This window comes from Papio anubis, chromosome 8 (genome assembly GCF_008728515.1).
Source record: "Papio anubis isolate 15944 chromosome 8, Panubis1.0, whole genome shotgun sequence".
Classification (NCBI taxonomy): domain Eukaryota; kingdom Metazoa; phylum Chordata; class Mammalia; order Primates; family Cercopithecidae; genus Papio; species Papio anubis.
The window spans coordinates 65,722,769-65,745,804 of NC_044983.1; the positions used below are offsets into that span (position 1 = coordinate 65,722,769).

Below are 23,036 nucleotides of genomic sequence, written 5' to 3' on the forward strand. Positions count from 1 at the left end.
GAGCAAAATACAAAACAAAAAACCCTGCCTCCCTTTGCTGCTATTCTAGTTCAAAGAATGAAGTTGTTAATCTGAATTATTCAATGAGTGAAAAAATTGGGATCACACCAGTTTCTGATGACTTGCTTTACTATTTGATTTAAAAATAATGTTTAAACCCATAACAGTAAGAAAGTGTTTCAAGTAATACATTTTGAACCAGCCGTTAAGGAAAGGCTGCCTAATTATACAATGAGCCCCCATCTCTTCGAAAGACCATTGTTCTGTCTTAATTAACATGAAGTAAAACAGTCCTAAAACAACAGGGCACATTCCCATTAGGATAAATTACTCAGACTTCAGCAAGGCAGGAAGTAATTCCCTAGAGTAGAATCTGTCACTGCTTTTCCACCTGCACTATATCTATCTCTCAAAGGACTGGGCTAGAGCTGGGAACCTCCCTTTGGAAGGGGCATCTGTTTCATATTGAATTTGCTCCATTTGTGGCCATGGGTGGAGGGTGCAGCAGATCCCCAGGCGGTCAGCAGAAACACGGCTGGGATGGGACAGATCCTCAGCAGCTGTGGCTGCCTTCGAAGCACTTTTATCCTGCTCATTCTGGTCTCAAATCTTCCACGTGGTATTTCAGTCTGTTGTTGCTTTACTTAATATTGAGAAGAATGGGATGGATAGTCTCCAGAAAAATGCTATTTTCCTTTTTTCTTTTGAGACGCCGTCTCTCTCTGTCACCCAGGCTGGAGTACAGTGGCACCATCTCGGCTTACTGCAACCTCTGCCTCCCAGGTTCAAGCGATTCTCCTGCCTGAAACTCCCAAGTAGCTGGGATTACAGGCATGCATCACAATGCCCGGCTAATTTTTGTATTTTTAGTAGAGATGGGGTTTTGCCATGTCAGCCAGGCTGGTCTCGAACTCCGGACCTCAGGTGATCCACCCGCTTCAGCCTCCCAAAGTGCTGGGATTACAGGCATGAGCGAGCCACGGCACCTGGCCCAGAAAAATGCTATTTTCTTAACAGGATCCATAAACTGGGCATAGAGGCTAGTTAGGAGGCTGGGCTCTGGAGCTGGGCAGAGGTGGCTTTGCCTCTTAAAGGCAAATCAGCTTGCCCCACTTCTTTCGTCTCTCTCAGTCTCAATTTCCTCATCTGTAAAGTGGTAAACTCAGTGGCATCATCTCACAGGGTCAATGCTCCATAGATGTTGGATATTATGATCCACATATGAGTTGAGTCTGATGTCTCTGTGCACGTTAGAGAAACCCATTCCCCGAACACTTGCCTCAGCTGTAGGATACCATGTAGAGCACATTTTTCTTTTCAGTGAGCCTCTGTGTGTTTGTGTGTGCTCTGCACCCTGTATTAGCAAGAACTAGCTAATTAGAAAAACCCCCCAAAATATCCTATTTCATACTGTCTATTCGTCAGTAATGAAATCAGGTTTAAACCTAGAGCAATATCGGTATCTTTTTTTAGCCTATCTTCATTTGCTTATCATATTTCTTCCCCAATTACTTAACATCACAGATGGTGGGACAAATAACTTCTGTGCCCTCCAAGTAACTTTGGAGCTAAACACATTAACTGGCATTTGTCATGTAGTGGGGGAGGGGTGGGAACAAAGTGTTTAAAATTAATCAAGATAAAGATGGAATATTAATTCATGACTGAAGATAGTTACAATACTAATGAAGCTCTGACTCGAATGAGTTCTTATTTATTTGTATTTATTTATTTGAGACAGGGTCTCGTTCTATCACCCAGGTTGTGCACCGTCACGGCTCACTGCAGCCTCGACCTCCCAGGCTCAACTGATCCTTCCACCTCAGTGTCCTGAGTAACTGGGACTACAGGCATGTGCCACCATACCTGGCTAGTCTTTTTTTTGTTTGTTTTTTTTTTGAGGGACAGGGTTTCACCATGTTGCCCAAGCTCGTCTGGAACTCCCGGGCTGAACCAATCTGCCCACTTTAGCCTCCCAAAGTGCTGGGATTACAGCCATGAGCCACTGTGCCCAGCCAAATTTTTATTTGTATTTAATTTATTTATGTATATTTTAGAGGTGGGAATCTTGCTGTTTCCAGGCTAGAGTGCACTGGCTATTCACAAGTGTGATCACAGAGCACTACAGCCTCAAACTCCTGAGCTCAAGGGATCTAAGCAACTGGGACTACAGGTGTTTGCCACCACACCTGGCTTTAAATTAATATTTATTCATTTATGTATTTAGTGGGGTTTTTGTTTGTTTTTGTTTCTGCCAAGTGCACAGTATGATAAGTGAATTTTTAGAGAATTTGTTCTAGGCCTGATGCAGTGGCTGACACCTATAATCCCAGCACTTTGGGAGGCCGAAGCGAGAGGATCAGTTGAGCCCAGGAGTCTGAGACCAGCCTGGGTAACATGTTGGGACCTGTCTCTCTGTCTCTTTATATATATAAAAGAATCTTTTCTATAAAGAAATATAATACATGATGACCACATAGTATAACTGGAGGCCCAAGGCAAAGAGTAGAGAAAAATCTACCTTTTTCTTGCAACCTCCGCCTCTGGGTTCAAGCAATTCCCCTCCCAAGTAGCTGGTATTACAGGCATGCGCCACCACACCAGGCTAATTTGTGTATTTTTAGTAGAGATGGGGTTTCACCATGTTGGCCAGGCTGGTCTTGAACTGCTGACCTCAGCTCATCTGCCCATCTGGGCCTCCCAAAGTGCTGGGATTACAGGCGTGAGCCACCCGGCCAACTGCAGGGACTTCTATAACCCATAAAAGGAAATAGAATCTGAATTCCTTGTTTTTACATTGTCTCCACACTCTGAGGGCTAGTCGTTTTTGGGGTTTTTTGTTTGTTTGTTTTTGTTTTTTTTGAGTCAGGGTCTGGTTCTGTCACCTAGGCTGAAAAGCAGTGGGGCGATCTCAGCTCACAGCAACCTCCGTCTCCTGTGCTCAAACCATCCTCCCACCTCAACCTCCTGAGTAGCTGGGATCACAGGCATGTGCCACCACCCCCGGCTGATTTTTGTATTTTTTTGGTAGAGATGGGGTTTCACCATGTTGCCCAGGCTGGTCTCAAACTCCTGGACTTGAGTGATCCACCTGCCTCGGCCTCCCAAAGTGCTGGGATTACAGGCATGAGTCATTGTGCCTGGCAGGGCTAGTAGTCTTCATGAAACTTCATGTGGGAGTAGAATGTTTCTTGATCTGAGAAGATTTTCCCACAGATGCTGCATGAGCAGCCTTCATCCTCCTTGTGTGAACGCCGGACATGGCTGTCATGGGCAGCATGGGATGCAAAAGATTTACCACAGTACTTGCATTTGAAGGGCTTCTCCCCAGAGTGCTGCCTGATGTGTGTGCGGAGTATGCTGGAGGCAGTGAACCTCTGCAGAGAACAGAAACACAGAGTACAAGAAAAAGTCAACTTCCATGAGCTGGACAACCAATTAAACTAAGGCGTCAATTTCATTGTTGCTCATCCTTACAGACAAACCTTGAGTTTTAAGGACAAAGAGCACTTCTGGTCATCAGCAGTAGCCTTAATCAGAAAGGACTCCACTGACGTGTCCTTCTGGCTGGTTTTGAGAAGCACTGGATGTTAGAACAGTGGTTCTTCAGTGGATAGATTATCTGGAGGTCCAGTTTTTAAAAAAGCAGATTGCTGGCTGGGTGCAGTGGTTCATGCTTGTAATCCCAAAACTTTGGGAGGCCAAGGTGGGTAGATCACCTGAGGTCAGGAGTTCGAGACCAGTCTGGCCAACATGATGAAACCCCATCTCTACTAAAAATACAAAAATTAGTCGAGCATGGTAGCATGCACTTGTAATCCCAGCTACTTGGGAGGCTGAGATGGGAGAATTTCTTGAACCCAGGAGGCGGAGGTTGCAGTGAGCAGTTATTGAGCCACTGTAATTAGCATGGGTAACACAGAGTGAGACCCTGTATTTAAAAAAAAGCAGATTGCCAGCCTGGGCAACATAGCAAGACTACCTCAAAAGTAAAAAATTAGTTGCTGGGTGGCTCACGCCTGTAATCCCAGCACTTTGGGAGGCTGAGACGGCTGGACCTACAAGGTCTGCAGTGATGGAGACCACTGTGAAACCCCATCTCTACTAAAATACAGAGGCTGGCCGGGCGCAGTGGCGGCCAGTCCCAGCTACCAGGAGGCTGAGACAGGAGAATGGTGGTGGAACCCAGGAGGTGGAGTTTGCAGTGAGCCGCAGATCGCCACTGCACTCCAGCCTGGGTGGGGACAGAGCGAGACTCAAAAAAAAAAAACTAAAATTACCTAGGCATGGTGGCATGCACCCGGTCCCAGCTACTTGAAAGCTGAGGTGGAGTCTCGAGTCGAGGTCGAGGCTGCAGAGTTATGATGGCAATACCGCACTCCAGCCTGGGTAACAAAGCAAAGACTCTCTCTGCAAAGATTGCCATCAGGCTCGTCAATTCTCCAGCATTGGGAGGTATCGGTGGATCACGAGGTCAGGAGATGAGACCATCCTGGCTAACACGGTGAACTTGTTCACTAAAAATACAAAAACCAGTTTTGGCTTAGGTATGCATGCCAGAACTTGAGCACCGAGGCTGAGGCTGAGACGGTATGAATGGAGGCGTGAGCTTGCAGTAAGCTGAGATCCCGGGTCATCGTATTCCAGCGGCGACAGAGCCAGACTGCCTCTCAAAAAAAAAAGCAGATTGCCAACCCTACCTAAGAGAGTGTGACCCCAAAAACCTGACATGAGACCCAGGAGCCTGCATTTAAACAAGTAATTCTGATGTGGGTCCTAGGATCATACTTCAGGACAACCCTCATTACAGAAGGAGAAGCTAATATCGACCAGAAGCTAATATCGGCCAGTGTCTTTGCGTAAGTCAGTGCTTTACTGGTTTTCTTCTTCTTCTTCTTCTTTTTAATTTAAACTTTTTGAGATGGTTTGTAGGTTTGTTTTATTTGTTTGTCTGTTTGTTTTGAGACAGAATCTCACTCCATCACCCATGTCGGAGTGCAGTGGCGCGATCTCGGCTCACTGCAACCTCCACCTCCCAGGTTCAAGCGATTGTAGTGCCTCAGCCTCCCAAGTAGCTGGAATTATAGGTGCACCACCATGCCCAGCTTAATTTTTGTATTTTTAGTAGAGATGGTATTTCTCCATGTTGGCTGGTTTCAAACTCCTGACCTCAGGGTGATCCATCCACCTTGGCCTCCCAAATTGCTGGAATTAAAGGTGTAAGCCACTGTGCCCGGCTCAGCGGTGTTTTTCTATGCCAATTATTTTCATTCTATTGACACACACTTTGGAGGTATTAGTTGCCCTAATCTGGTAGACTCATGTTTTTATTCATTTTGAGAGGCTTAGAAGTAGCTGTAGGACAGCCTCTACTTCTTTTGCGGCTTTACTGTAAAAAGTAAATGACTCAGTGACAGAAACATAAGCTATACCAGTGCTTTCCAACAGGACTTTCTGCAATAATGAGAATATTCTGAACCCACGCTGTCCAGCTTGGGAATCACTAGCCACATGGAGCCACTGAGCACGTAAAATGTGGCTAATGCAACCTAGGAACTGAATTTCTCAACTTTACTTCGTCTTTACTAATTGAAATAGCCACATATGATTAACCGCTAACTGCACATTGGACAGCACAGAGCTATTTTGGTGTAATATGTCTAAAGTGTGGTCAACCTATTGTTTCTATTACAGCAACGTCTAACCACATGACTCATTTGTTTTTACAACTCTGTATTCTGTGTAACATAGACTAGATGCCGCTTCTGCAATGCTCCTATAGAAAATTACATCAGTAGCATCCTTCACAGATTAAAGTAGTAATAGTATCAGTTAACATTCCAGTACTACTTTTTATGTTGTGCCAGGCACTGTTACAAGAGTTTCATATATTTTACTGATGTTATCCAACAACTTGGTAAAGACTAATCTCCCCAGTTGATCAATGTGGAAACTAGCAGGAGTTCATGGATTTGCTCAGGGTGGCACAGCTAGGTAAGCACCAGAGGCAGGACTTGAAACTTGGCCAAGTTTGTGCTCTTAAATACTACGAAATAGTGAGTTGTTTTTTTTTTTTTTTTAGATGGTGTTTCACTCTGTCACTAAGGCTGGAGTGCAGTAGCATGATCTTGGCTCACTGCAACCTCTACCTTCGGGTTCAAGTGATTCTCCTGCCTCAGCCTCCCAAGTAGCTGGGATTACAGGCATGTGCCACCATGCCCAGCTAAGTTTTGTATTTTTAGTAGAGATGGGGTTTTGCCATGTTAGCCAGAATGGTCTCGAACTCCCTATCTCAAGCCGCCTGCCCGACTCGGCCTCCCAAAATGCTAGGATTTCAGGCTTGAGCCACCGCCCCCCAGCCCCTTGTTTTTTTTGAGAGAGAGAGTGTCTCATTCTGTCACCCAAGCTGGAGTGTGCAGTGGTGCAATCTCGGCTCACTGCAACCTCCACTTCCTGGGCTCAAGCAATTCTCCAGCCTCAGCCTCCCAAGTAGCTGGGACTACAGGCATGAGCCACCAATGCACGGAAAATTTGATTATAAGCGTGAGCCACCACACCTGGCTAGTGCTTTTAAATACTATGTAATAGGTCATCAGGTCTCCATAAATTTGGAATGTATTTTACTACATGTACCCTAAATGCCAGCTTGGCAATAGGAGGTTGGTTATATTTGACCATCTTTAGCAAAGTCGAGCATATTTAGGGGTGGAAATGAGGACTGTGCTGATACTTGACTAACATTTACCAAGAACTCATTAAGCCAGGCTTTGTTTCAAGTTCTTATACATAGACACCCAAGCAGAGCTCAGGACACATCCCTTAGTAAGAGGTTCCATTTACCTTAGTACAATACACACACTGGTATGGTCTGTCTCCAGAGTGGACTCGCATGTGTTTGTTAAGGCTGGAAGACTGAGAGAAACATTTCCCACATGTAGAACACTGAGGTGAAAAAGAAAAATATAGTTGAAATCACACCTTCCTCTAACAAGTCCATTTCAATCTTGCATTTACCTGGGGTTAGAGAAGAACTCTTTTTCAAAAAAAATTATTATTATTTTTTTTGAGACAGGATCACAATTTGTTACCCAGGCTGGACTGCAGTGGCACAATCACAGCTCGCTGCAGCCTGGAACTCCCAGGCTCAAGCAATCCTCCCACCTCAGCCTCCTGAGTAACTGGGACTATAGGTGGGCGCCACTAAGCCAGCTAACTTTTTTTTTTGAGATGGAGTCTCGCTCTGTCATCCAGGCTGGAGTGCAGTGGCACGATCTCGGCTCACTGCAAGCTCCACCTCCCGGGTTCACGCCATTTTCCTGCCTCAGCCTCCTGAGTAGCTGGGACTACAGACGTGTGCCACCACACCCGGCTAATTTTTTGTATTTTTAGTAGAGATGGGGTGTCACGGTGTTAGCCAGGATGGTCTCCATCTCTTGACCTTGTGATCCGCCTGCCTCGGCCTCCCAAAGTGCTAGGATTACAGGCGTGAGCCACCGCGCCCAGCCCAGCTAACTTAAAAAATTTTTTTTTGCAGAGATGAAGTCTCACTATGTTGCCCAGCCTTGTCTTGAACTCTAATAGATCCTTCTGCCTTGGCCTCCCAAAGTGCTAGGATTATAGCCGTGAGCCACGGCACCCGACCTGAGAGAACTCTTGCTTCAGATGTGGAATGTGGGAGCTGAACAAGTTTGTGGTGTATGGCAGAGGCCTGAATTAGTCCTGCTCTCTCAACAGGTAGCTGCGTGACTACAGCACATCAGTTAAATTTGGAATCTTAGTTTTCCGATCTTGCTCATGGGCAAAATACCTGCTCTGCCTTCCTCACAGCGCTGTGAGTCAACTACAAGCACTGTACAATTAACTCAACAATTATCTATGATTTACAGAGTACCTACTATGTGCTCCACACTGCTAGAAACCAGGAGCTAGAAGTCAAGGAGGGGTGGCAATGAACATGTAAGCCTCCATGGCAAGGCACAGTAGCAGATGATCTGAGACATGTTGAACTTTCATGAAGAGGTTAATATTTTGTACACACGCTGTGAATAATTAATGTTGTTTCTCCAAAGTCTTGACCTTGGCAACTCCTCTGGAAACTGTCTCAGGAATTTCACACCAGGTGAAGTAAACTACGAGAGAGGTGCAAGCACCGGAGGGGTTGCCAGGGATAAAGCAGAAGGCCTTTGGTTTTGACATCACTTTTAAGGAAATTACGTTTACTAAAGAGAAAAAACTATTTTCCTCTGAGAAAGGTTTCCGAGCTTTCACATCCTCTTTCCAGGCATGCTTAGGCGCAGAGGAGAGAGCAGATCTTTTTATTTATTTATTTATTTCTTTATATTTTTGAGGCAGAGCCTCACTCTGTTGCCCAGGCTGGAGTGCCATAGCACGATCTCAGCCCACCGCAACCTCCGCCTCCTAGGTTTCAGCAATTCTGGCATCTCAGCCTCTCGAGTGGCTGGGACCACAGGTGTGCACCAAGTGCCCATCTCTACAAAAAATACAAAAAATTAGCTGAGCATGGTGGCGCGTACTTATAGCCTCAGCTCAGCTACTTGGGAGGCTGAGGTGGGGGGATTGTTTGAACCTAGGAGGTGGAGGTTGCAGTGAACTGAGATCATGCCATTGTACTCCAGCCTGGGCAACAGAGCGAGACTGTCTCAAAAAAAAAAAAAAATTGTTCTCCACTCTACTGTAAGAGCACCTCATCTGTTGAAGAGTAAGCTATCATCTCACTATCACCAGCTTCCTCATCAGTCCTGTCATCTACTGACCTCCTGGTCGACAGTCCTCTAATTTCAAAGAGAGCGAGCATTCTATACATCTTCCGTAATCTGGTTTTTGCTTGATAAGACAAATTTTTTTTTTTTGAGATGGAGTCTCACTCTTGCCACCCAGACTGGAATGCAACGATAGTCTCCGCTCACTGCAACCTCTGCCTCTAGGGTTCAAGCAATTCTCCTGCCTCAGCCTCTAGAGTAGCTGGGACTACAGGTGCTCGCCACCACACCCGGCTAATGTTTTTATATTTTTAGTAGAGACGGGGTTTCACCATGTTGGCCAGGCTGGTCTCGAACTCCTGACCTCGGGTGATCTGCCCAACTTGGCCTCCCAAAGTGCTGAGATTACAGACGTGAGCCGCTGCGCCTGGCCAGTAAGCCATCATTTATATAATTAGTTTTGTGTTGATGAACATGCAGTCTCAAACTTTTCACTATCAGAATACTGGATAGTTTTCACTTTTGTCAGTCTAATAAGCGAGAAATACCTTCACCATCCTGATATTTTAAAATCCTTTTAGAATTACACAAATACATGATAATTGTAAATGTATTCAAATTTTATAGTATAATAAATATATAGTATATATACACTATATATACTATATATACAAATAATATAGTAATTAAGCATGACTTTTCCAGAAGCTTAGGAAGGAAGGAAGAAATAAGGACAATTTTATGATGATTACTCTCAATTTTCAAAAGAGGAAAATGGGCTCAAGATCGTAGCTGCCTGAGGTAGTTCCGACAAGGCCAACAGTTAAGCAAGAATCCATCTGTGTCCTATGCCTGGCCGGGCGCCGTGGCTCACACCTGTAATTCCAGCACTTTGGGAGGCTGAGGCAGGAGGATCAGGAGATCAGGAGATGGAGACCATCCTGGTTAACATGGTGAAACCCCGTCTCTACTAAAAAAAAAAAAATACAAAAAATGAGCTGGGCGCGGTGGCGGGCGCCTGTAGTCCCAGCTACTCGGGAGGCTGAGGCAGGAGAATGGCGTGAACCCGGGAGGCGGAGCTTGCAGTGAGCCGAGATCGCGCCACTGCACTCCAGCCTGGGCGACAGAGGAGACTCCGTCTCAAAAAAAAAAGGGAATACATCTGTGCCCAAGCCTTGTCCTCCTTTTAATTAAGCCTAAGGGTATATTTGTACTTTTTTGCACCAAGCCTAGCAGAGCATCCAGGTATCTGGAATGGCTCCCTAATGTCATTACTGCTTTTCTGTCTTACAAAATCCTCGGCCTGCGGTAGAGGCCTTCCGCTCTTTGGAAGCACCATGCCTTCGCTTCCTCCTCACCTATACCCGTCAACACACTTGCACAGATATGGAACAAGGTGCATTTCCCCAGGAGCACATGCCAGATTCTTTCTTGCCTGGAACGGCTCGACCCTTTTTCCCTGCCCAACTAACCCTGCCACCAGTATAAACTAGATACCCCATTTGTCCTCCTATACTTGGCTCAAGGCCACTTCTGTGCATCTTTCATAATCCACGTGTCCAGGTGGCCGTGGACACTCCTTCCTCCATGTTCCTCCCTCTGCTGGTACATGCATCCTAACACGTGTGTATCGCTGTGCCTATTCACGCATGCCTGTTGGGTAATACTATCCTCTCCTCCTTCAGAGGGTGTCCGTCGGCAGCACAGCCATGCAGCTAGCACCTACAAGGCAACTCCCCGTGTTCAGGAGCTTGGGAAGGGAGAGAGAACGTGATGGCGGGCCGTGTGTCTTCCTAATACTCACCTTGTGAGGCCGGTGCTTCTCATGAACATGAAGAATGTGGATCCGAAGCCTGTCCCGCTTCTCAAAGGACCGTTTGCAGAGAGAACAGGGAAATTTCCTATCGCCCTTGTCCACACAGGGGGTGTACTTGAGGTGCTTATCTCTGTAATATTTGTAGGTAAATACCTTCCCACATCTTTCACATCTGTAGCCTTCTGCAGACTCTGTCAAACACAGCAAACACAATGTCTCTTCAGTTACTTTCCTCCCTAGTTCCTTCAAAAGAATATTTTATTTATTTGTTTATGTATTTATGTATGTATTTATTTATTTATTTTTAGCCAATAGTTCTTTTGGCTACTTAAAGAGGAATTTTCTTTTTTTTTTTTTGAGACAGAATCTTGCTCTGTTGCCCAGTCTGTAGTGCAGTGGCACGATCTTGGCTCACTGCAACCTCTGCCTCCCAGGTTCAAGTGATTCTCCTGCCTCAGCCTCCCAAGTAGCTGGGATCACAGGTGCCTGCCACCATGCCTGGCTAATTTCTGTATTTTTAGTAGAAACAGAGTTTCACCATGTTGGCCAGGCTGGTCTCAAACTCCTGACCTCAGGTGATGCTCCTCCCTTGGCCTCCCAAAGTGCTAGGATTACATGCATGAGCCACTGTGCCTGGCCAAGATAATCTTTTTTTTTTTTTTTTTCTTTTGAGACGGAGTCTTGCTCTGTTGCCCAGGCTGGAGTGCAGTGGCCAGATCTCAGCTCACTGCAAGCGCCGCCTCCCGGGTTCACGCCATTCTCCGGCCTCAGCGTCCCAAGTAGCTGGGACTACAGGCGCCCACCACCTCGCCCGGCTAGTTTTTTGTATTTTTTTTTAGTAGAGACAGGGTTTCACCGTGTTAACCAGGATGGTCTCGATCTCCTGACCTCATCATCCGCCCGTCTTGGCCTCCCAAAGTGTGGGATTACAGGCTTGAGCCACCACGCCCGGCCTATTTTTATTTTTTTGAGACAGAGTCTTGCTTCGTTGCCCAGGCTGGAGTGCAGTGGTGCGATCTTGGCTCACTGCAACCTCTACAAGTGATTCTCCTGCCTCAGCCTCCCAAGTAGCTGGGACTACAGGGGCGTGCCACCACACTCGGCTAATTTTTGTATTTTTAGTAGAGGTAGGGTTTCACCATGTTGGCCAGGATGGTCTCCATCTCTTGACCTTGTGATCCACCCGCCTCGGCCTCCCAAAGGGCTGGGATTACAGGCGTGAGTCACCGTGTCCGGCCAGCAAGATAATTCTTTTTTTTTTTTTTTTTTTTTGAGACGGAGTCTCGCTCTGTCGCCCAGGCTGGAGTGCAGTGGCTGAATCTCAGCTCACTGCAAGCTCCGCCTCCCAGGTTCACGCCATTCTCCTGCCTCAGCCTCCCGAGTAGCTGGGACTACAGGCGCCCGCCACCTCGCCCGGCTAGTTTTTTGTATTTTTTAGTGGAGACGGGGTTTCACCATGTTAGCCCATGTTGGGATGGTCTCGATCTCCTGACCTCGTGATCCGCCCGTCTCGGCCTCCCAAAGTGCTGGGATTACAGGCTTGAGCCACCGCACCCGGCCAGCAAGATAATTTTTAAAAACCTTTTTACTCCAGAAAAATGTAAACATATACCAAAATGAAAATAATAGTGTAATAAACCCTCAAGTGCCAAACACCAAGCTTTGACCAACTCATAACTAATTTTGCTTTCATTTATATCACCACTCCCCATAGTAGATTATTTTAATACTAATTCATCCTTTGACTCAAAAATATCTAACTGTAATCTTTAGAAGATGACTTTTTTTAAAAAGCATAATTGTGGCCGGGCACAGTGGTTCACACCTGTAATCCCAACACTTTGGGAGGCTGAGGTCAACGGTTCAAAACCAGCCTGGTCAACATGGTGAAATTCCGTCTCTACTAAAAATACAAAATTAGCCAGGCGTGGTGGTGCATGCCTGTAATCCCAGCTACTTGGGAGGCTGAGGCAGGAGAATCACTTGAACCTGGGAGGCGTAGGTTGCAGTGAGCTGAGACTGTACCACTGCACTCCAGCCTGGGTAACAAGAGCAAAGCTCCATCACAAAAAAAAAAAAAAGCATAATTGTGCCAGGTGCAGTGGCTCACGCCTGTAATCCCAACACTTTGGGAAGCTGAAGCAGGCAGATCGCTTGAGCTCAGGAGTTTGAGACCAGCCTGGGCAACATAGTAAGATCTCATCTCTATAAAAAAATAATAAAAATTATCTGGGCATGATAGTACACGCCTTTAGTCCCAGTTGCCAGGAGGCTGAGGCAGGAGGATTGCTTGAGCCTGGGGAAGTTAGTTGAGGCTGCAATGAGCAGTGATTGAGCCACTACACTCCAGCCTGGGCAACAGAGCAACATCTTGTCTCAAAAAAAAAAAAAAAAAAAGGCATAAACATAATGTCGTTGCCACACTGTCATACCTAAACAATTAACTCTTATTCTTTTATAGAAACATATATGTACTTATATACACACATATGTATTTGTTTAATTACTTTCTGGTCAGTCCATTCAAATTAGGATTCAAACAAAGTCTACATGTTGTATATGGTTGCTATGTCTCTTAAATATCTTAACCTATAGGCTCTCTTTCCCTTTTGTTCCTTGAAATGTACTGTTGAAGAGACCCTTCCACTAGCCCCATTTAAGAGCAGTGCAACCCTGCAGCTCTTGAACACATTCCTGCCTAGCATTTGTTACAAGGTTAATACACTGAGGCCAACCTATTTCTCTTTGTGCCTTTAAGATTAGCCTGAGTTACAAGCTCAGGCAGTCACCAGGACACCCGCAGCTGACTTCCCAGGCTTCACAGTGCTGTTCCATTCTACGAAGTTCGAGGGACCTTCTTAGTTTATACTTCATTACTCAAAACTTGTGGCAGATTCCACAGCTAGAATCTTTGTGTATAGAGTAAGGGTGAAAGCATCTTGACTTCCCTAATGCACAGGGTTACTGTGATGACTAATTTAATTCTAATACTTACTGAGTCTTACCAATGTGAGTGATACTATCAGTGAATGGCAGGTAAGACTGAGAGAGGTAAATCTGTTTTTATCAATGGAGGAGGGAGGAGGAGAGAAGTTAGAGAGGGTGTAGCTAGACTCTAGCAAAGCAGGTCCCACATCCAGGGGTGTCTATGTGTTGGGGGAAGGCAAGAGAACAGGGGCCACCTACAAAAGCATCCCTGCAGAGGACACTCTGGATTCCAGAGGATAAAGTGGCTTTGACTATGAATGCACCACTGAGACTTCATTGTTTGACCCCAGGGAGGAAGAGCAGCCAAGAGTGAGTCTATATGCAAGAGTCTGCAGATAGAAATCTTCTCAGCATCAGGACAGCAGGGAAGCTGTCCATCAGGGACTTTGTTAGTTGACAACTACATCCCAGGCACATTTAACAGGTAGCTAAGGAAATAAACTATTCATTAAGTAAATAACCAGGAAGGCAACTACCAATACCAAGCCGATCCATTGCCCTGCTCTGTCTATCACTTTCATTGAGGTGCTAATACTCTCAGAATCCCCGTGCCGGGGCACTTTTTTGGCACAGAGGTAGAATTTTTATTGGTCAGAAATACCTGTCCTTCCTGCTTCCTGGGGTGGGAAGGGAAGAGAGGGTCAGCAATTTTACAAACATAAGCAATAAAGCACACCAAAATTTAGAATAGTTTCAGTACTGAGTTCGCTTAAGAACAACCACTTAAGCAGAACTGAAACCTAATTTCATCTTGTTCCCTATCCTTCCTAATTTTATCTTGTTCCCTATCCTCCCTCCCCCTATCTCTTCACACTCCACACCCCAAAACACACACAGAAATTCCCTCTCCCTCACAAGAGGGGAATGCTTACATATTCAAATAACCCGCCCACATACAGTCTAGACCCTTCCCTCACCACTCAAGACCTTAAAGGGGAAGGCTCCCACCTACCACCAATCCTGGCCAAAAAGCCTTTGGGGAAAAAAACTCATTTGAGAATGCAATGGAATTTTAATTTTTCTTTCCTTTTTATCACACCAAACCATTCATATTAATAGATTAACAAATTAGCATTCATTTATAATTATTCCCAACAAATTAAGTCGTTTACAAGTTTCCCTCCATTGTCCAAAATATATGTCCTCAAAACAATGCTGTAAGCATCAGGTATCACTTGATTCAGAACTGTAACACAAGTATCTTCTCTACATGCTGGGTTTCCCCCACATTCAACCATCATAAGCCTTCATTCTGTTGCTTGCTCTGATTGCCTCTGATATCTGCATACTATTCCAGTTAATAGCATGAGTATCCTTTTTCTGAAATGCTTGGGACCAGAAGTGTTTTGGATTTCAGGATTTTTTCGAACTTTGGAATATTTCATATACATAATGAGGTATCCTGGGGATGGAGCCAAAGTCTAAATATAAAGTCTATTTATGTTTTGTTTTATACATACTTCATACACATAGCCTGAAGGTAATTGTTTTTTTTTGAGATGGAGTCTTGCTTTGTCTGCATCCTCCGCCCCCCAGTTTCAAGCGATTATCCTGCCTCAGGCTCCTGAGTAGCTGAGATTACAGGCATCCACCAGCACACCCAGCTAATTTTTTTCTATTTTTAGTAGAGATAGGGTTTCACAATGTTGGTCATGCTGGTCTCAAACTCATGACCTCAGGTGATCTGCCTGCCTCGGCTTCCCAAAGCGCTGGGATTACAGGCATGAACCACCGCGCCTGGACCACCTGAAGGCAATTTTACACAATATTTTGCTTTATTTATTTATTTATTTATTTTGAGACGGAGTCTTGCTCTGTCCAGCCTGGGTGACAGAGTGAGACCCTATCTCAAAAAATAATAATGATTTCTCAAAAGGATAATGATAACCATCTTGTCAGTTATTAAGCAGGTACTTTTTTCAAATCCATTGCTCACTTTTCTTTCTTTTTTTTGAGATGGGGTCTCACTTTGTTGCCCAGGCTGGAGTGCAGTGGTGCGATCTCAGCTCACTGCAACCTCTGCCTCCTAGGTTCAAGTGATTCTCCTGTTTCAGCCTCCCGAGTAGCTGGGATTACAGGCATGTGCCACCACACCCAGCTAATTTTTTGTATTTTTAGTAGAGATGGGGTTTCACCATGTTGGCCAGACTGGTCGTGAACTCCTGACCTCAAGTGACCCACGCACCTTGGCCTCCCAAAGTGTTGGGGTTACAGGTGTGAGCCACCATGCCCAGCCTGTTGACTTTTATTTCAAAAGGAGTTGGTACATTTCGGGAAGTGACCAACAGGTCTTGGTTTGGTGCTAAGTACGAGACAACTTAGAGCTCCATAGATCATAGAGAATCCCAACCATTTTTGCCTCCATTCCTATCTTTACCTACATTCCCACACCCACACCACCCACCAAAACACTTCTGGTCCCAAGCGTTTCAGAAAAAGGATACTCAACCTGTATGCAGATATCAGAGGTGATCAGAACAAGCAACAGAATGAGGGCTTATGATGGTTCAGTGGCAGGGAGAACCCAGCATGGAGATAAGATACCTGGGGGAGTAGGAAGATAGTTCACCAAAACAATTCTGACAGCCCCTCATCATTGGGACCATTATTTATCATTAGATAAATAATGACTGCTCATTATTTATCCCCTGATTTCTGGTGGACACTTCCCTGCCTTCTGCTTCACTATTCCCTGAGTCTGATTGCCTTCCCTCTCTCCCTCTGCCTTACACATGCCTTATTTCATCTCATTCGTAAGCAGCTTTTTCCAACTTAGTTCTAATGTCTTCCTCTCACTCAGTACGCACTGGGATCCAGAAGCAGGAGATACTAAGGTGTTTAGGGTTATTTCCTGCCCTTAAGCATCTCAGTCTAGCAGGAAAACAGGCATGCAGATGCAATTCACTCTTTTTTTTCTTTTTTTGAGACGGAATTTCGCTCTTCTTGCCCAGGTTGGAGTGCAATGGTCCAATCTCAGCTCACTGCAACCTCCACCTCCCAGGTTCAAGCAATTCGCCTGCCTCAGCCTCCCTCAGTAACTGGGATTACAGGCGCCCACCACCATGCCCGGCTAATTTTTGTACTTTTAGTATAGACAGGGTTTCGCCATGTTGGCCAGACTGGTCTTGAACTCTCAACCTCAGGTGATTCACCTGCCTTGGCCTCCTAAAGTGCTGGGATTACAGGCATGCGCCGCTACGCCTGGCCAATTTTTTTTAAAAAAACCTGTTCCTTACACATTTATTATATCATAATAATTTGCCTTCTCTCTCTCTCTTTTTATTTTTTTTTTGAGACAGTCTTGCTCTGTTGCCCAGGCTGGAGTGCAGTAGCATGATCTTGGCTCACCACAACCTCTGTCTCCTGGGTTCAAATGATTCTCCTGGCTCAGCCTCCCCGGTAGCTGGGACTACAGGTGCCTGCCACCATGCCTGGCTAATTTTCGTATTTTTAGTAGAGAAGAGGTTTTTTGTTTTTTGTTTGAGACAGAGTCTTGCTCTGGTGCCCAGGCTGGAGTACACTGGTGCGATCTTGGCACACCGCAACCTCTGCCTTCCAGGTTCAAGTGATTCTACTGCCTCAGCCTCCCAAGTAACTGGGACTATAGGTGCATGCCACCACACCTGGTTAATTTTTTGTATTTTTAATAGGGACGGGGTTTCATTCACCGTGTTAGCCAGGATGGTCTCAGATCTCCTGACCTGGTGATCTGCCCGCCTCAGCCTCCCAAAGTGCTGGGATTACAGGCGTGAGCCACTGTGCCCGGCCTGAGATGAGGTTTTACCATGTTGGCCAGGCTGGTCTTGAAGTCCTGACCTCAAGTGATCTGCCCACTTCGGCCTCCAAAAGTGCTGAGATTACAGGCGTGAGCCACCATATCCAGCCTGCCTTCTCTCTTATTTACAGCAATATACATTTATCTTGTATATAAATGTATATACAAGATAATATACCTCCTACTAGATTAGTAGTTCCTAAACTTTAGTGTATCTAGAAATCACTTGGAGAGCTTATTTAATGTGCAAATTCCAAAGTCTCACCCCTGGAGTGGGCTGGTGGTTCCCTAGCCCCTTGTTGCTGGAATGTGGTCCAGGGACCAGGATCAGCAGCACACCCTGGAAGTTGATAAAAATACCAAATCCTGGGCCGCTACCCTGAATGGGAACCGGCATCATGAAGATCCCCGGGTATTCATTCCCACATTAAAGTTTGAGAGTGAGAGTCCAGCTCAATATTTCTCAAACTTGCCTGAGACCCATTGTAGGCAATGTATTTTATACTCGACACCCAGCATACACACATATGCCCATGTGAAATCGAAATTTCACAAAACAATCCTTACTCTTAAGTGATTCCCATCAATATTTTCTATTCCACTCTACACTTATTCTTTTTTTTGTTTTTTAAATGTGGGTCTCGACCGCTAAATTGATTTCCCACCCCACTAAGACATGCAACTCTGCAACCCACCATTTGAAAAACACTGCTCTGGTGAATTGACTTCAGCTACATTAGCCTGGGCAGAGATGAATCAGAAACTGGCTCCCCCATGGTAGAAGTTACGTCCATTTAGTACATTTTCTTTTACTCTTGGGGTGGAAGGTCGGGAAGAAGAGCAAGTATCTTTATAAATAGGAGTAGCTTCCGCAGCTTTGGGAAACTGAGGATGCTTTCCTTCACCTGGGTAATGCCCTCCTGCTTAGAGACACTCTCGGTTAGTCCTCTGCATTAGCCTTTAGGAGGCAGGAGCTGCGCATGGAGGGTTTGTGGAAAAGAGCCCAGTCCTTCTACTGGAATGCCCTCACTGGGCGAGGTAAGGGTGTGCACTCACCTTCAGAGGGCCCAGATGGCTGCTTCCCCGGCTCTGTGACCTGAAGGCTCACAGGAATGTCCAGAAATTTCTCATAGCAGTCTCCATACCACACAAGGAGCTCTTGGTTCTGATGGATCTCTTTGCAGCTCTCATAAAATATATGCCCTTGACACTGCACGGCAACTAGGTTCTGCTCCTTGGGGAAGCGGGCACAGTTGACATAGGACATCCAATTCCCCGTACCTCCTTTTCCATCTATAAAGTGGCTTAAATGACCATCTTCAAATATCTAAATGAAATAAGACATGAAGTTTGTATTGTACTTCTTTTTTGGTCTAATCTACAAAATAATTTTTTAATACTTATAACCTAAATATCACACTTGAGTCCACCAAATAAACTTCTATCATTCCGATTTCTATGTAATTACAAGTGGTTTATAAATCTACTTATGCCAAGGTAGATTTGTTAGTTTAAGGACATCTCTGTAGGTAATGTCACATATTGGGTTTTTGTTGTTGTTGTTGTTGTTTTTAGAGACAGAGTCTTACTCTGTCGCCCAGACTGGAGTGCAGTGGCTCAATCACAGCTCACAGTAGCCTCGAATTCCTGGGCTCAAATGATCTCCCACCTTAGCCCCCTGAGTAGCTGGAACTAAAGGCATGCACCATCACGCCTGGCAAATTTTTAAAAAATTTTTTGTAGGGACAGGGCCTCACTGTTCCCCAGGCTGGCCTCAAACTCCTGGGTTCAATTGATCCTCCCACCTTGGCCTCCTAAAGTGCTGGAATTATAGGTGTAAGCCACTGAGCCTACCTAATGAAACATATTCTAAAAGATTCTTACTATTATCACTTTTTTGATTCCCAAATTCCTATAGTGAGCATGTTAATTTCATAAACAGAGGTAAGTGAAACAAAAACGTCGTATTTAATTCTACCACTTAAACACAACTGAATAGTTTTATATTTTACTCCCACTTAGTTTTCACGCATATTAATGGAGCTATGAATTATTTCTTTCAAGGCCAGGTTTGGTGGCTCACGCCTGTAACCCCAGCACTTTGGGAGGCCAAAGCAGGCGGATCATGAGGTCAGGAGTTTGAGACCAGCCTGGCCAACATGGTGAAACGCCGTCTCTACTAAAAATACAAAACTTAGCTGGGCATGGTGGCGCATGCCTGTAATCCCAGCTACTCGGGAGGCTGAGGCAGGAGAATTGCTTGAATCCAGGAGGTAGAGGTCGCAGTGAACTGAGATCACGCCACTGCATTCCAGCCTGGGTAACAGACAAAGACTCCGTCTCAAGAAGAAGAAAAAAAAAAACACGAAAAATTATTTCTTTCTCTGCTGCTGGTAATTTCACTGTCTCCAACATTTTGTTATTATAAACAACCCTGGGATTAACATATTCCACATAGTCCCGATTTCAGATTGTTTTCCTGTAGTATATTCCCAGAAGTAGAAATTCAGGGTCAAGGGACTTTGAACATTTTAAGGTATCTGATACATTCTGACAAATGGTTTTCTCCTGCAGGTAATAAAATGCAGTCCACTAGCATATCCCTAATATATCATCACTAGATCTTGAAGAGTATGTTGTTTTTTTTAAAATCCTTGACTAATTTTATAGGTGAATAATATTGAATTTTAAAACTTGTTTTTATTCTCTTTAGCATACTTTCAGCACTCTATAACATCTAAAGCATTTGGTTTTGTCTATATATATAATACAACGCATTGATTCTTTAAATGTATATTCCATAGTTAATCTTCCAGACTAAAATGACGTAAGGCACCCACAAAACACAGAATTCATGCAGAGGTGCTATCCTCATGGAGCAAACGCTGGCCATTCCTTCCTTTTACAGGCAACACAAACCACAGATATCTGCCCTGGATGTCCTCTCTCTCTGACCAGGACTCTCCCAGAAAGGCAAAGGCCAAGATTTCCCCCCACTAGTCTCCTGCACCATTTTCAGCAGCAGACCCATCAGAAACAGATTTACCTCCCACATCACAGAATTGTCTCCATAGGTCTTCACTTCACTGGCGTTGACCACTTTACCTTGAAAAGGCCCAAACCTGACTCCTTTGGCAATAAAACTGCTGCAGAACACACCAAAATGTGGGACTTCACCAAACACAGTCTGCATGAGGCATAGACCTAGGGGAAAGCAGAGGCAGGAAAAGAGAATGAGGAGAGTTGACTCGGCATTAGTTCAGGGAAAGAAATCCATGCAAGGAGTCCTGCCTACCTTCTGGAAGTTGAAGGGAGTCTTTATCCACAGTTTGAGGAAGAGAATCAGACCCTAGCAAAAGGCAGGTTAAAACAAAACAATTTTTCATTAAAAATGTATTATAAAGTGCTTTTATAAGGTGTTTCCCTCCTTAACTCCCTAGAAGTAACCATCATCCCAGTTTGATGTTTATTTGTTGTTTCTATTTTTCCCTGCTCATTTTATATGGTCTGTTCATATATGATTTCACTGCATACAATTCCATATACAATTTCTCATTTGAGACTCAGAACAGCCTCATGGAAGATTATGTAATTAACCTCATTAGGCAAATTCAGAGAATTTGAGGATCATAGGTAATGCTTGATTAGTCAAAGAAGACTGGTTGGAAGTCCAAAGGTTGGAAGTCAAGGTCAGGGTAGCTAGCTGAGCTAGGACTCTTAGGTGTGAACTGCTGAAGGCTGTCACTGCATGTTAGCATAGAATCTGAACCTACCTGGGAGTTCACTGCAGGAACCATTTCTCTCTTGGTCCTTAGCTCTCACTAAAACCAACCTTGGTCATGCAGTTAAGCAAGCAGGGCCTCAGAAGTGAGCCTAGACGGCCCTGGCTCTCATGGAAATACCTCCCCCTTTCCGCCCTCTACAGCCTCAGCTCCACCTGGAAGCGCCTCTTCCCCATCCTGCCTGCATTCCCATCCAATTCGACTCCCAAATGGTGTGAACTCCCTTTACCAGAGCTGTCTGTGGGGACCAGGAGGCCTGAAATCGCATGGTGCAGGCTGGCTGGGTGATCCAGGCTGGGAGTGACCCCGTACAGAACGAAGTGCAGGTCCTGCTCCGTGAACTGGAACCGAGCAGGGGACTTCCCTTCTTGGTTGGAGGGTTTGGGACCATTCTCTGACTGCTTGCTGGGTGAGCAAGGTAATAACTGGGAGGTCCTAAGCCCCTCAGGTAACAGAGAAGCATCCACAGGGGGCGGTGGAATTAAAGTGTCAGGTCCACAACACGGGCCACTCTCGTTGTCGCCACCAACGATTTGGTGGCCCAGATCTTCACTGCTGGCAGCCGTGTACTCGTGGCTGCTGCTCAGGAAGGGCGGCACTTCCCTGGGGACGTGGGGAATTGGGTACCACGGTGGCAGCTTGCTGTACCAGGGTAGATCGTAGAGAGACTCCCTCTGTAGGCCCAGACCCGGGCTCAGCAAGGGAGGAGCCATCCGGAAGGCGAAGGGGGGCATGGAGGGGACAGCAGACGCGGCGGCCTCCAGTTGCCGGAAAGGTTGGAAGTCTTCCTCCACGGTGGCCAGGCTATTTCTGTAGTGTCCATAGGCCGGGAAAGGCGTGTAGTACGCGGCCAGGTTCTGCGGGCTGCTCTCCGGCGGGTAGCACACCTTGTCCTGAGTCGCGGCCTCACCTGGCCGGGGTAGAGCCATCCCGGGCCCGCACGCTCGGCGGCTCTGCGGAAAAGCGGGCGCCGCTGAGGACACCGCGCGGGAGCTGCCCGGGGTCCGACCCGCGCCTCCCCGCCAGCCTCCTCCACCCCAGCCAGCCCCAGATCCAAGGCAACAGTATAAACGCCCCCAGTGCGATCCCGCCAGCCCTCTCCCACAATTAAGACAAAACGAAAAACAGCAATAGAAGCAAACACAAAAAAGCCCCAAACGGAAATCTGCCGGGATCTCGTCCGACTCTTAATTCCGGGTTAGTGTTGCCTTCGCCTTCTCTCTCCAAGCACCCCTTCCCCAAGCCCGGCCGCTTTCCCACACTCGCTCTCCGCTTTCCGCCCCCAACCCGGTTCCTGCAAAACCCGTTGAAGTTCCCTCTCCTTCCTTCTCCTCTGTCCTACAAAACTCTTTGGTAGGGTCTGAGGGAGCCGCGGGGCCCTCCCAAACCCGGGGCTGGGCCGGGAGCCGAGCGCAGGCGGTCGGAGGGCACTGGAACAAGCGACAGCTCCAGGCGCTCCTGGGCCCTCAGCTGGGAGGGAAGAGCCGAGGACCCTGGGTCGCACCGCGCAGATGGAGACGCGCTCCCTGAGCCCCCGGGCAGATCCAGGGACACCGCGACCTGCTCCGGCCCAGCGGTCTGACCCCGCGGGTCCTGGCGGTCCTGATGCCCGCAGGGGAGGGGCGCGCCACTTTTGGCTGCCCTAGGATGCACCGCCTGAACCCCTTTTTCCCTTGTGGGCAGCGTCTGCCACATTCCCCGGATCCCTCGGAAACTCCAGTCATTCTACCAGGACTACTGGGGCCTGGGGTCGTCCCTCGGGAGCCGCGTGGACTAGCCCTGGCCAGGTGGAAGCGGAGAGCCTCGGCGACTGCCAGTCCTCCCGCCCCCGCACCGCCAGGAAAGGATGGCGTTTTAATAGACAGGCAGCAAGTTCACCGAGGCCGAAGAATGAAGCCCCTTTAGGGCCGGCGGGTCTTGAGATCAATGAGCCCAATAAGAAAACCAAGCAGGGT

The 23,036-nt window shown here is 46.4% G+C and overlaps 1 protein-coding gene across 1 annotated transcript; it reads right to left on the reverse strand.

The window, feature by feature from the left end:
- Positions 1-1,849: 1,849 nt before the first annotated feature.
- Positions 1,850-22,092, reverse strand: PRDM14 (PR/SET domain 14). The gene is made up of 7 exons (XM_021942412.2): positions 21,311-22,092; positions 20,595-20,648; positions 20,346-20,503; positions 18,356-18,626; positions 10,525-10,727; positions 6,841-6,942; positions 1,850-3,377 (listed from the first exon to the last, which is right to left on the reverse strand). Exons 1-7 carry the CDS (start codon positions 22,008-22,010, stop codon positions 3,150-3,152), a joined length of 1,716 nt encoding a protein of 571 aa, XP_021798104.1. The 5' UTR covers positions 22,011-22,092; the 3' UTR covers positions 1,850-3,149.
- Positions 22,093-23,036: the final 944 nt, after the last annotated feature.

Bases quoted from the DNA above. Each gene is read 5' to 3' on its own strand.
- PRDM14 (XM_021942412.2), bottom strand. From the start codon at position 22,010: ATGGCTCTACCCCGGCCAGGTGAGGCCGCGACTCAGGACAAGGTGTGC. The intron at 20,504-20,594 runs GTAGGCAGGACT...GCTTTCCCCTAG, and splicing joins CTCCCTTCAACTTCCAGAAG to GTCTATGCCTCATGCAGACT. The intron at 3,378-6,840 runs GTAAATGGAACC...TGTTCTCTGCAG, and splicing joins AGTGTGTGTATTGTACTAAG to AGGTTCACTGCCTCCAGCAT.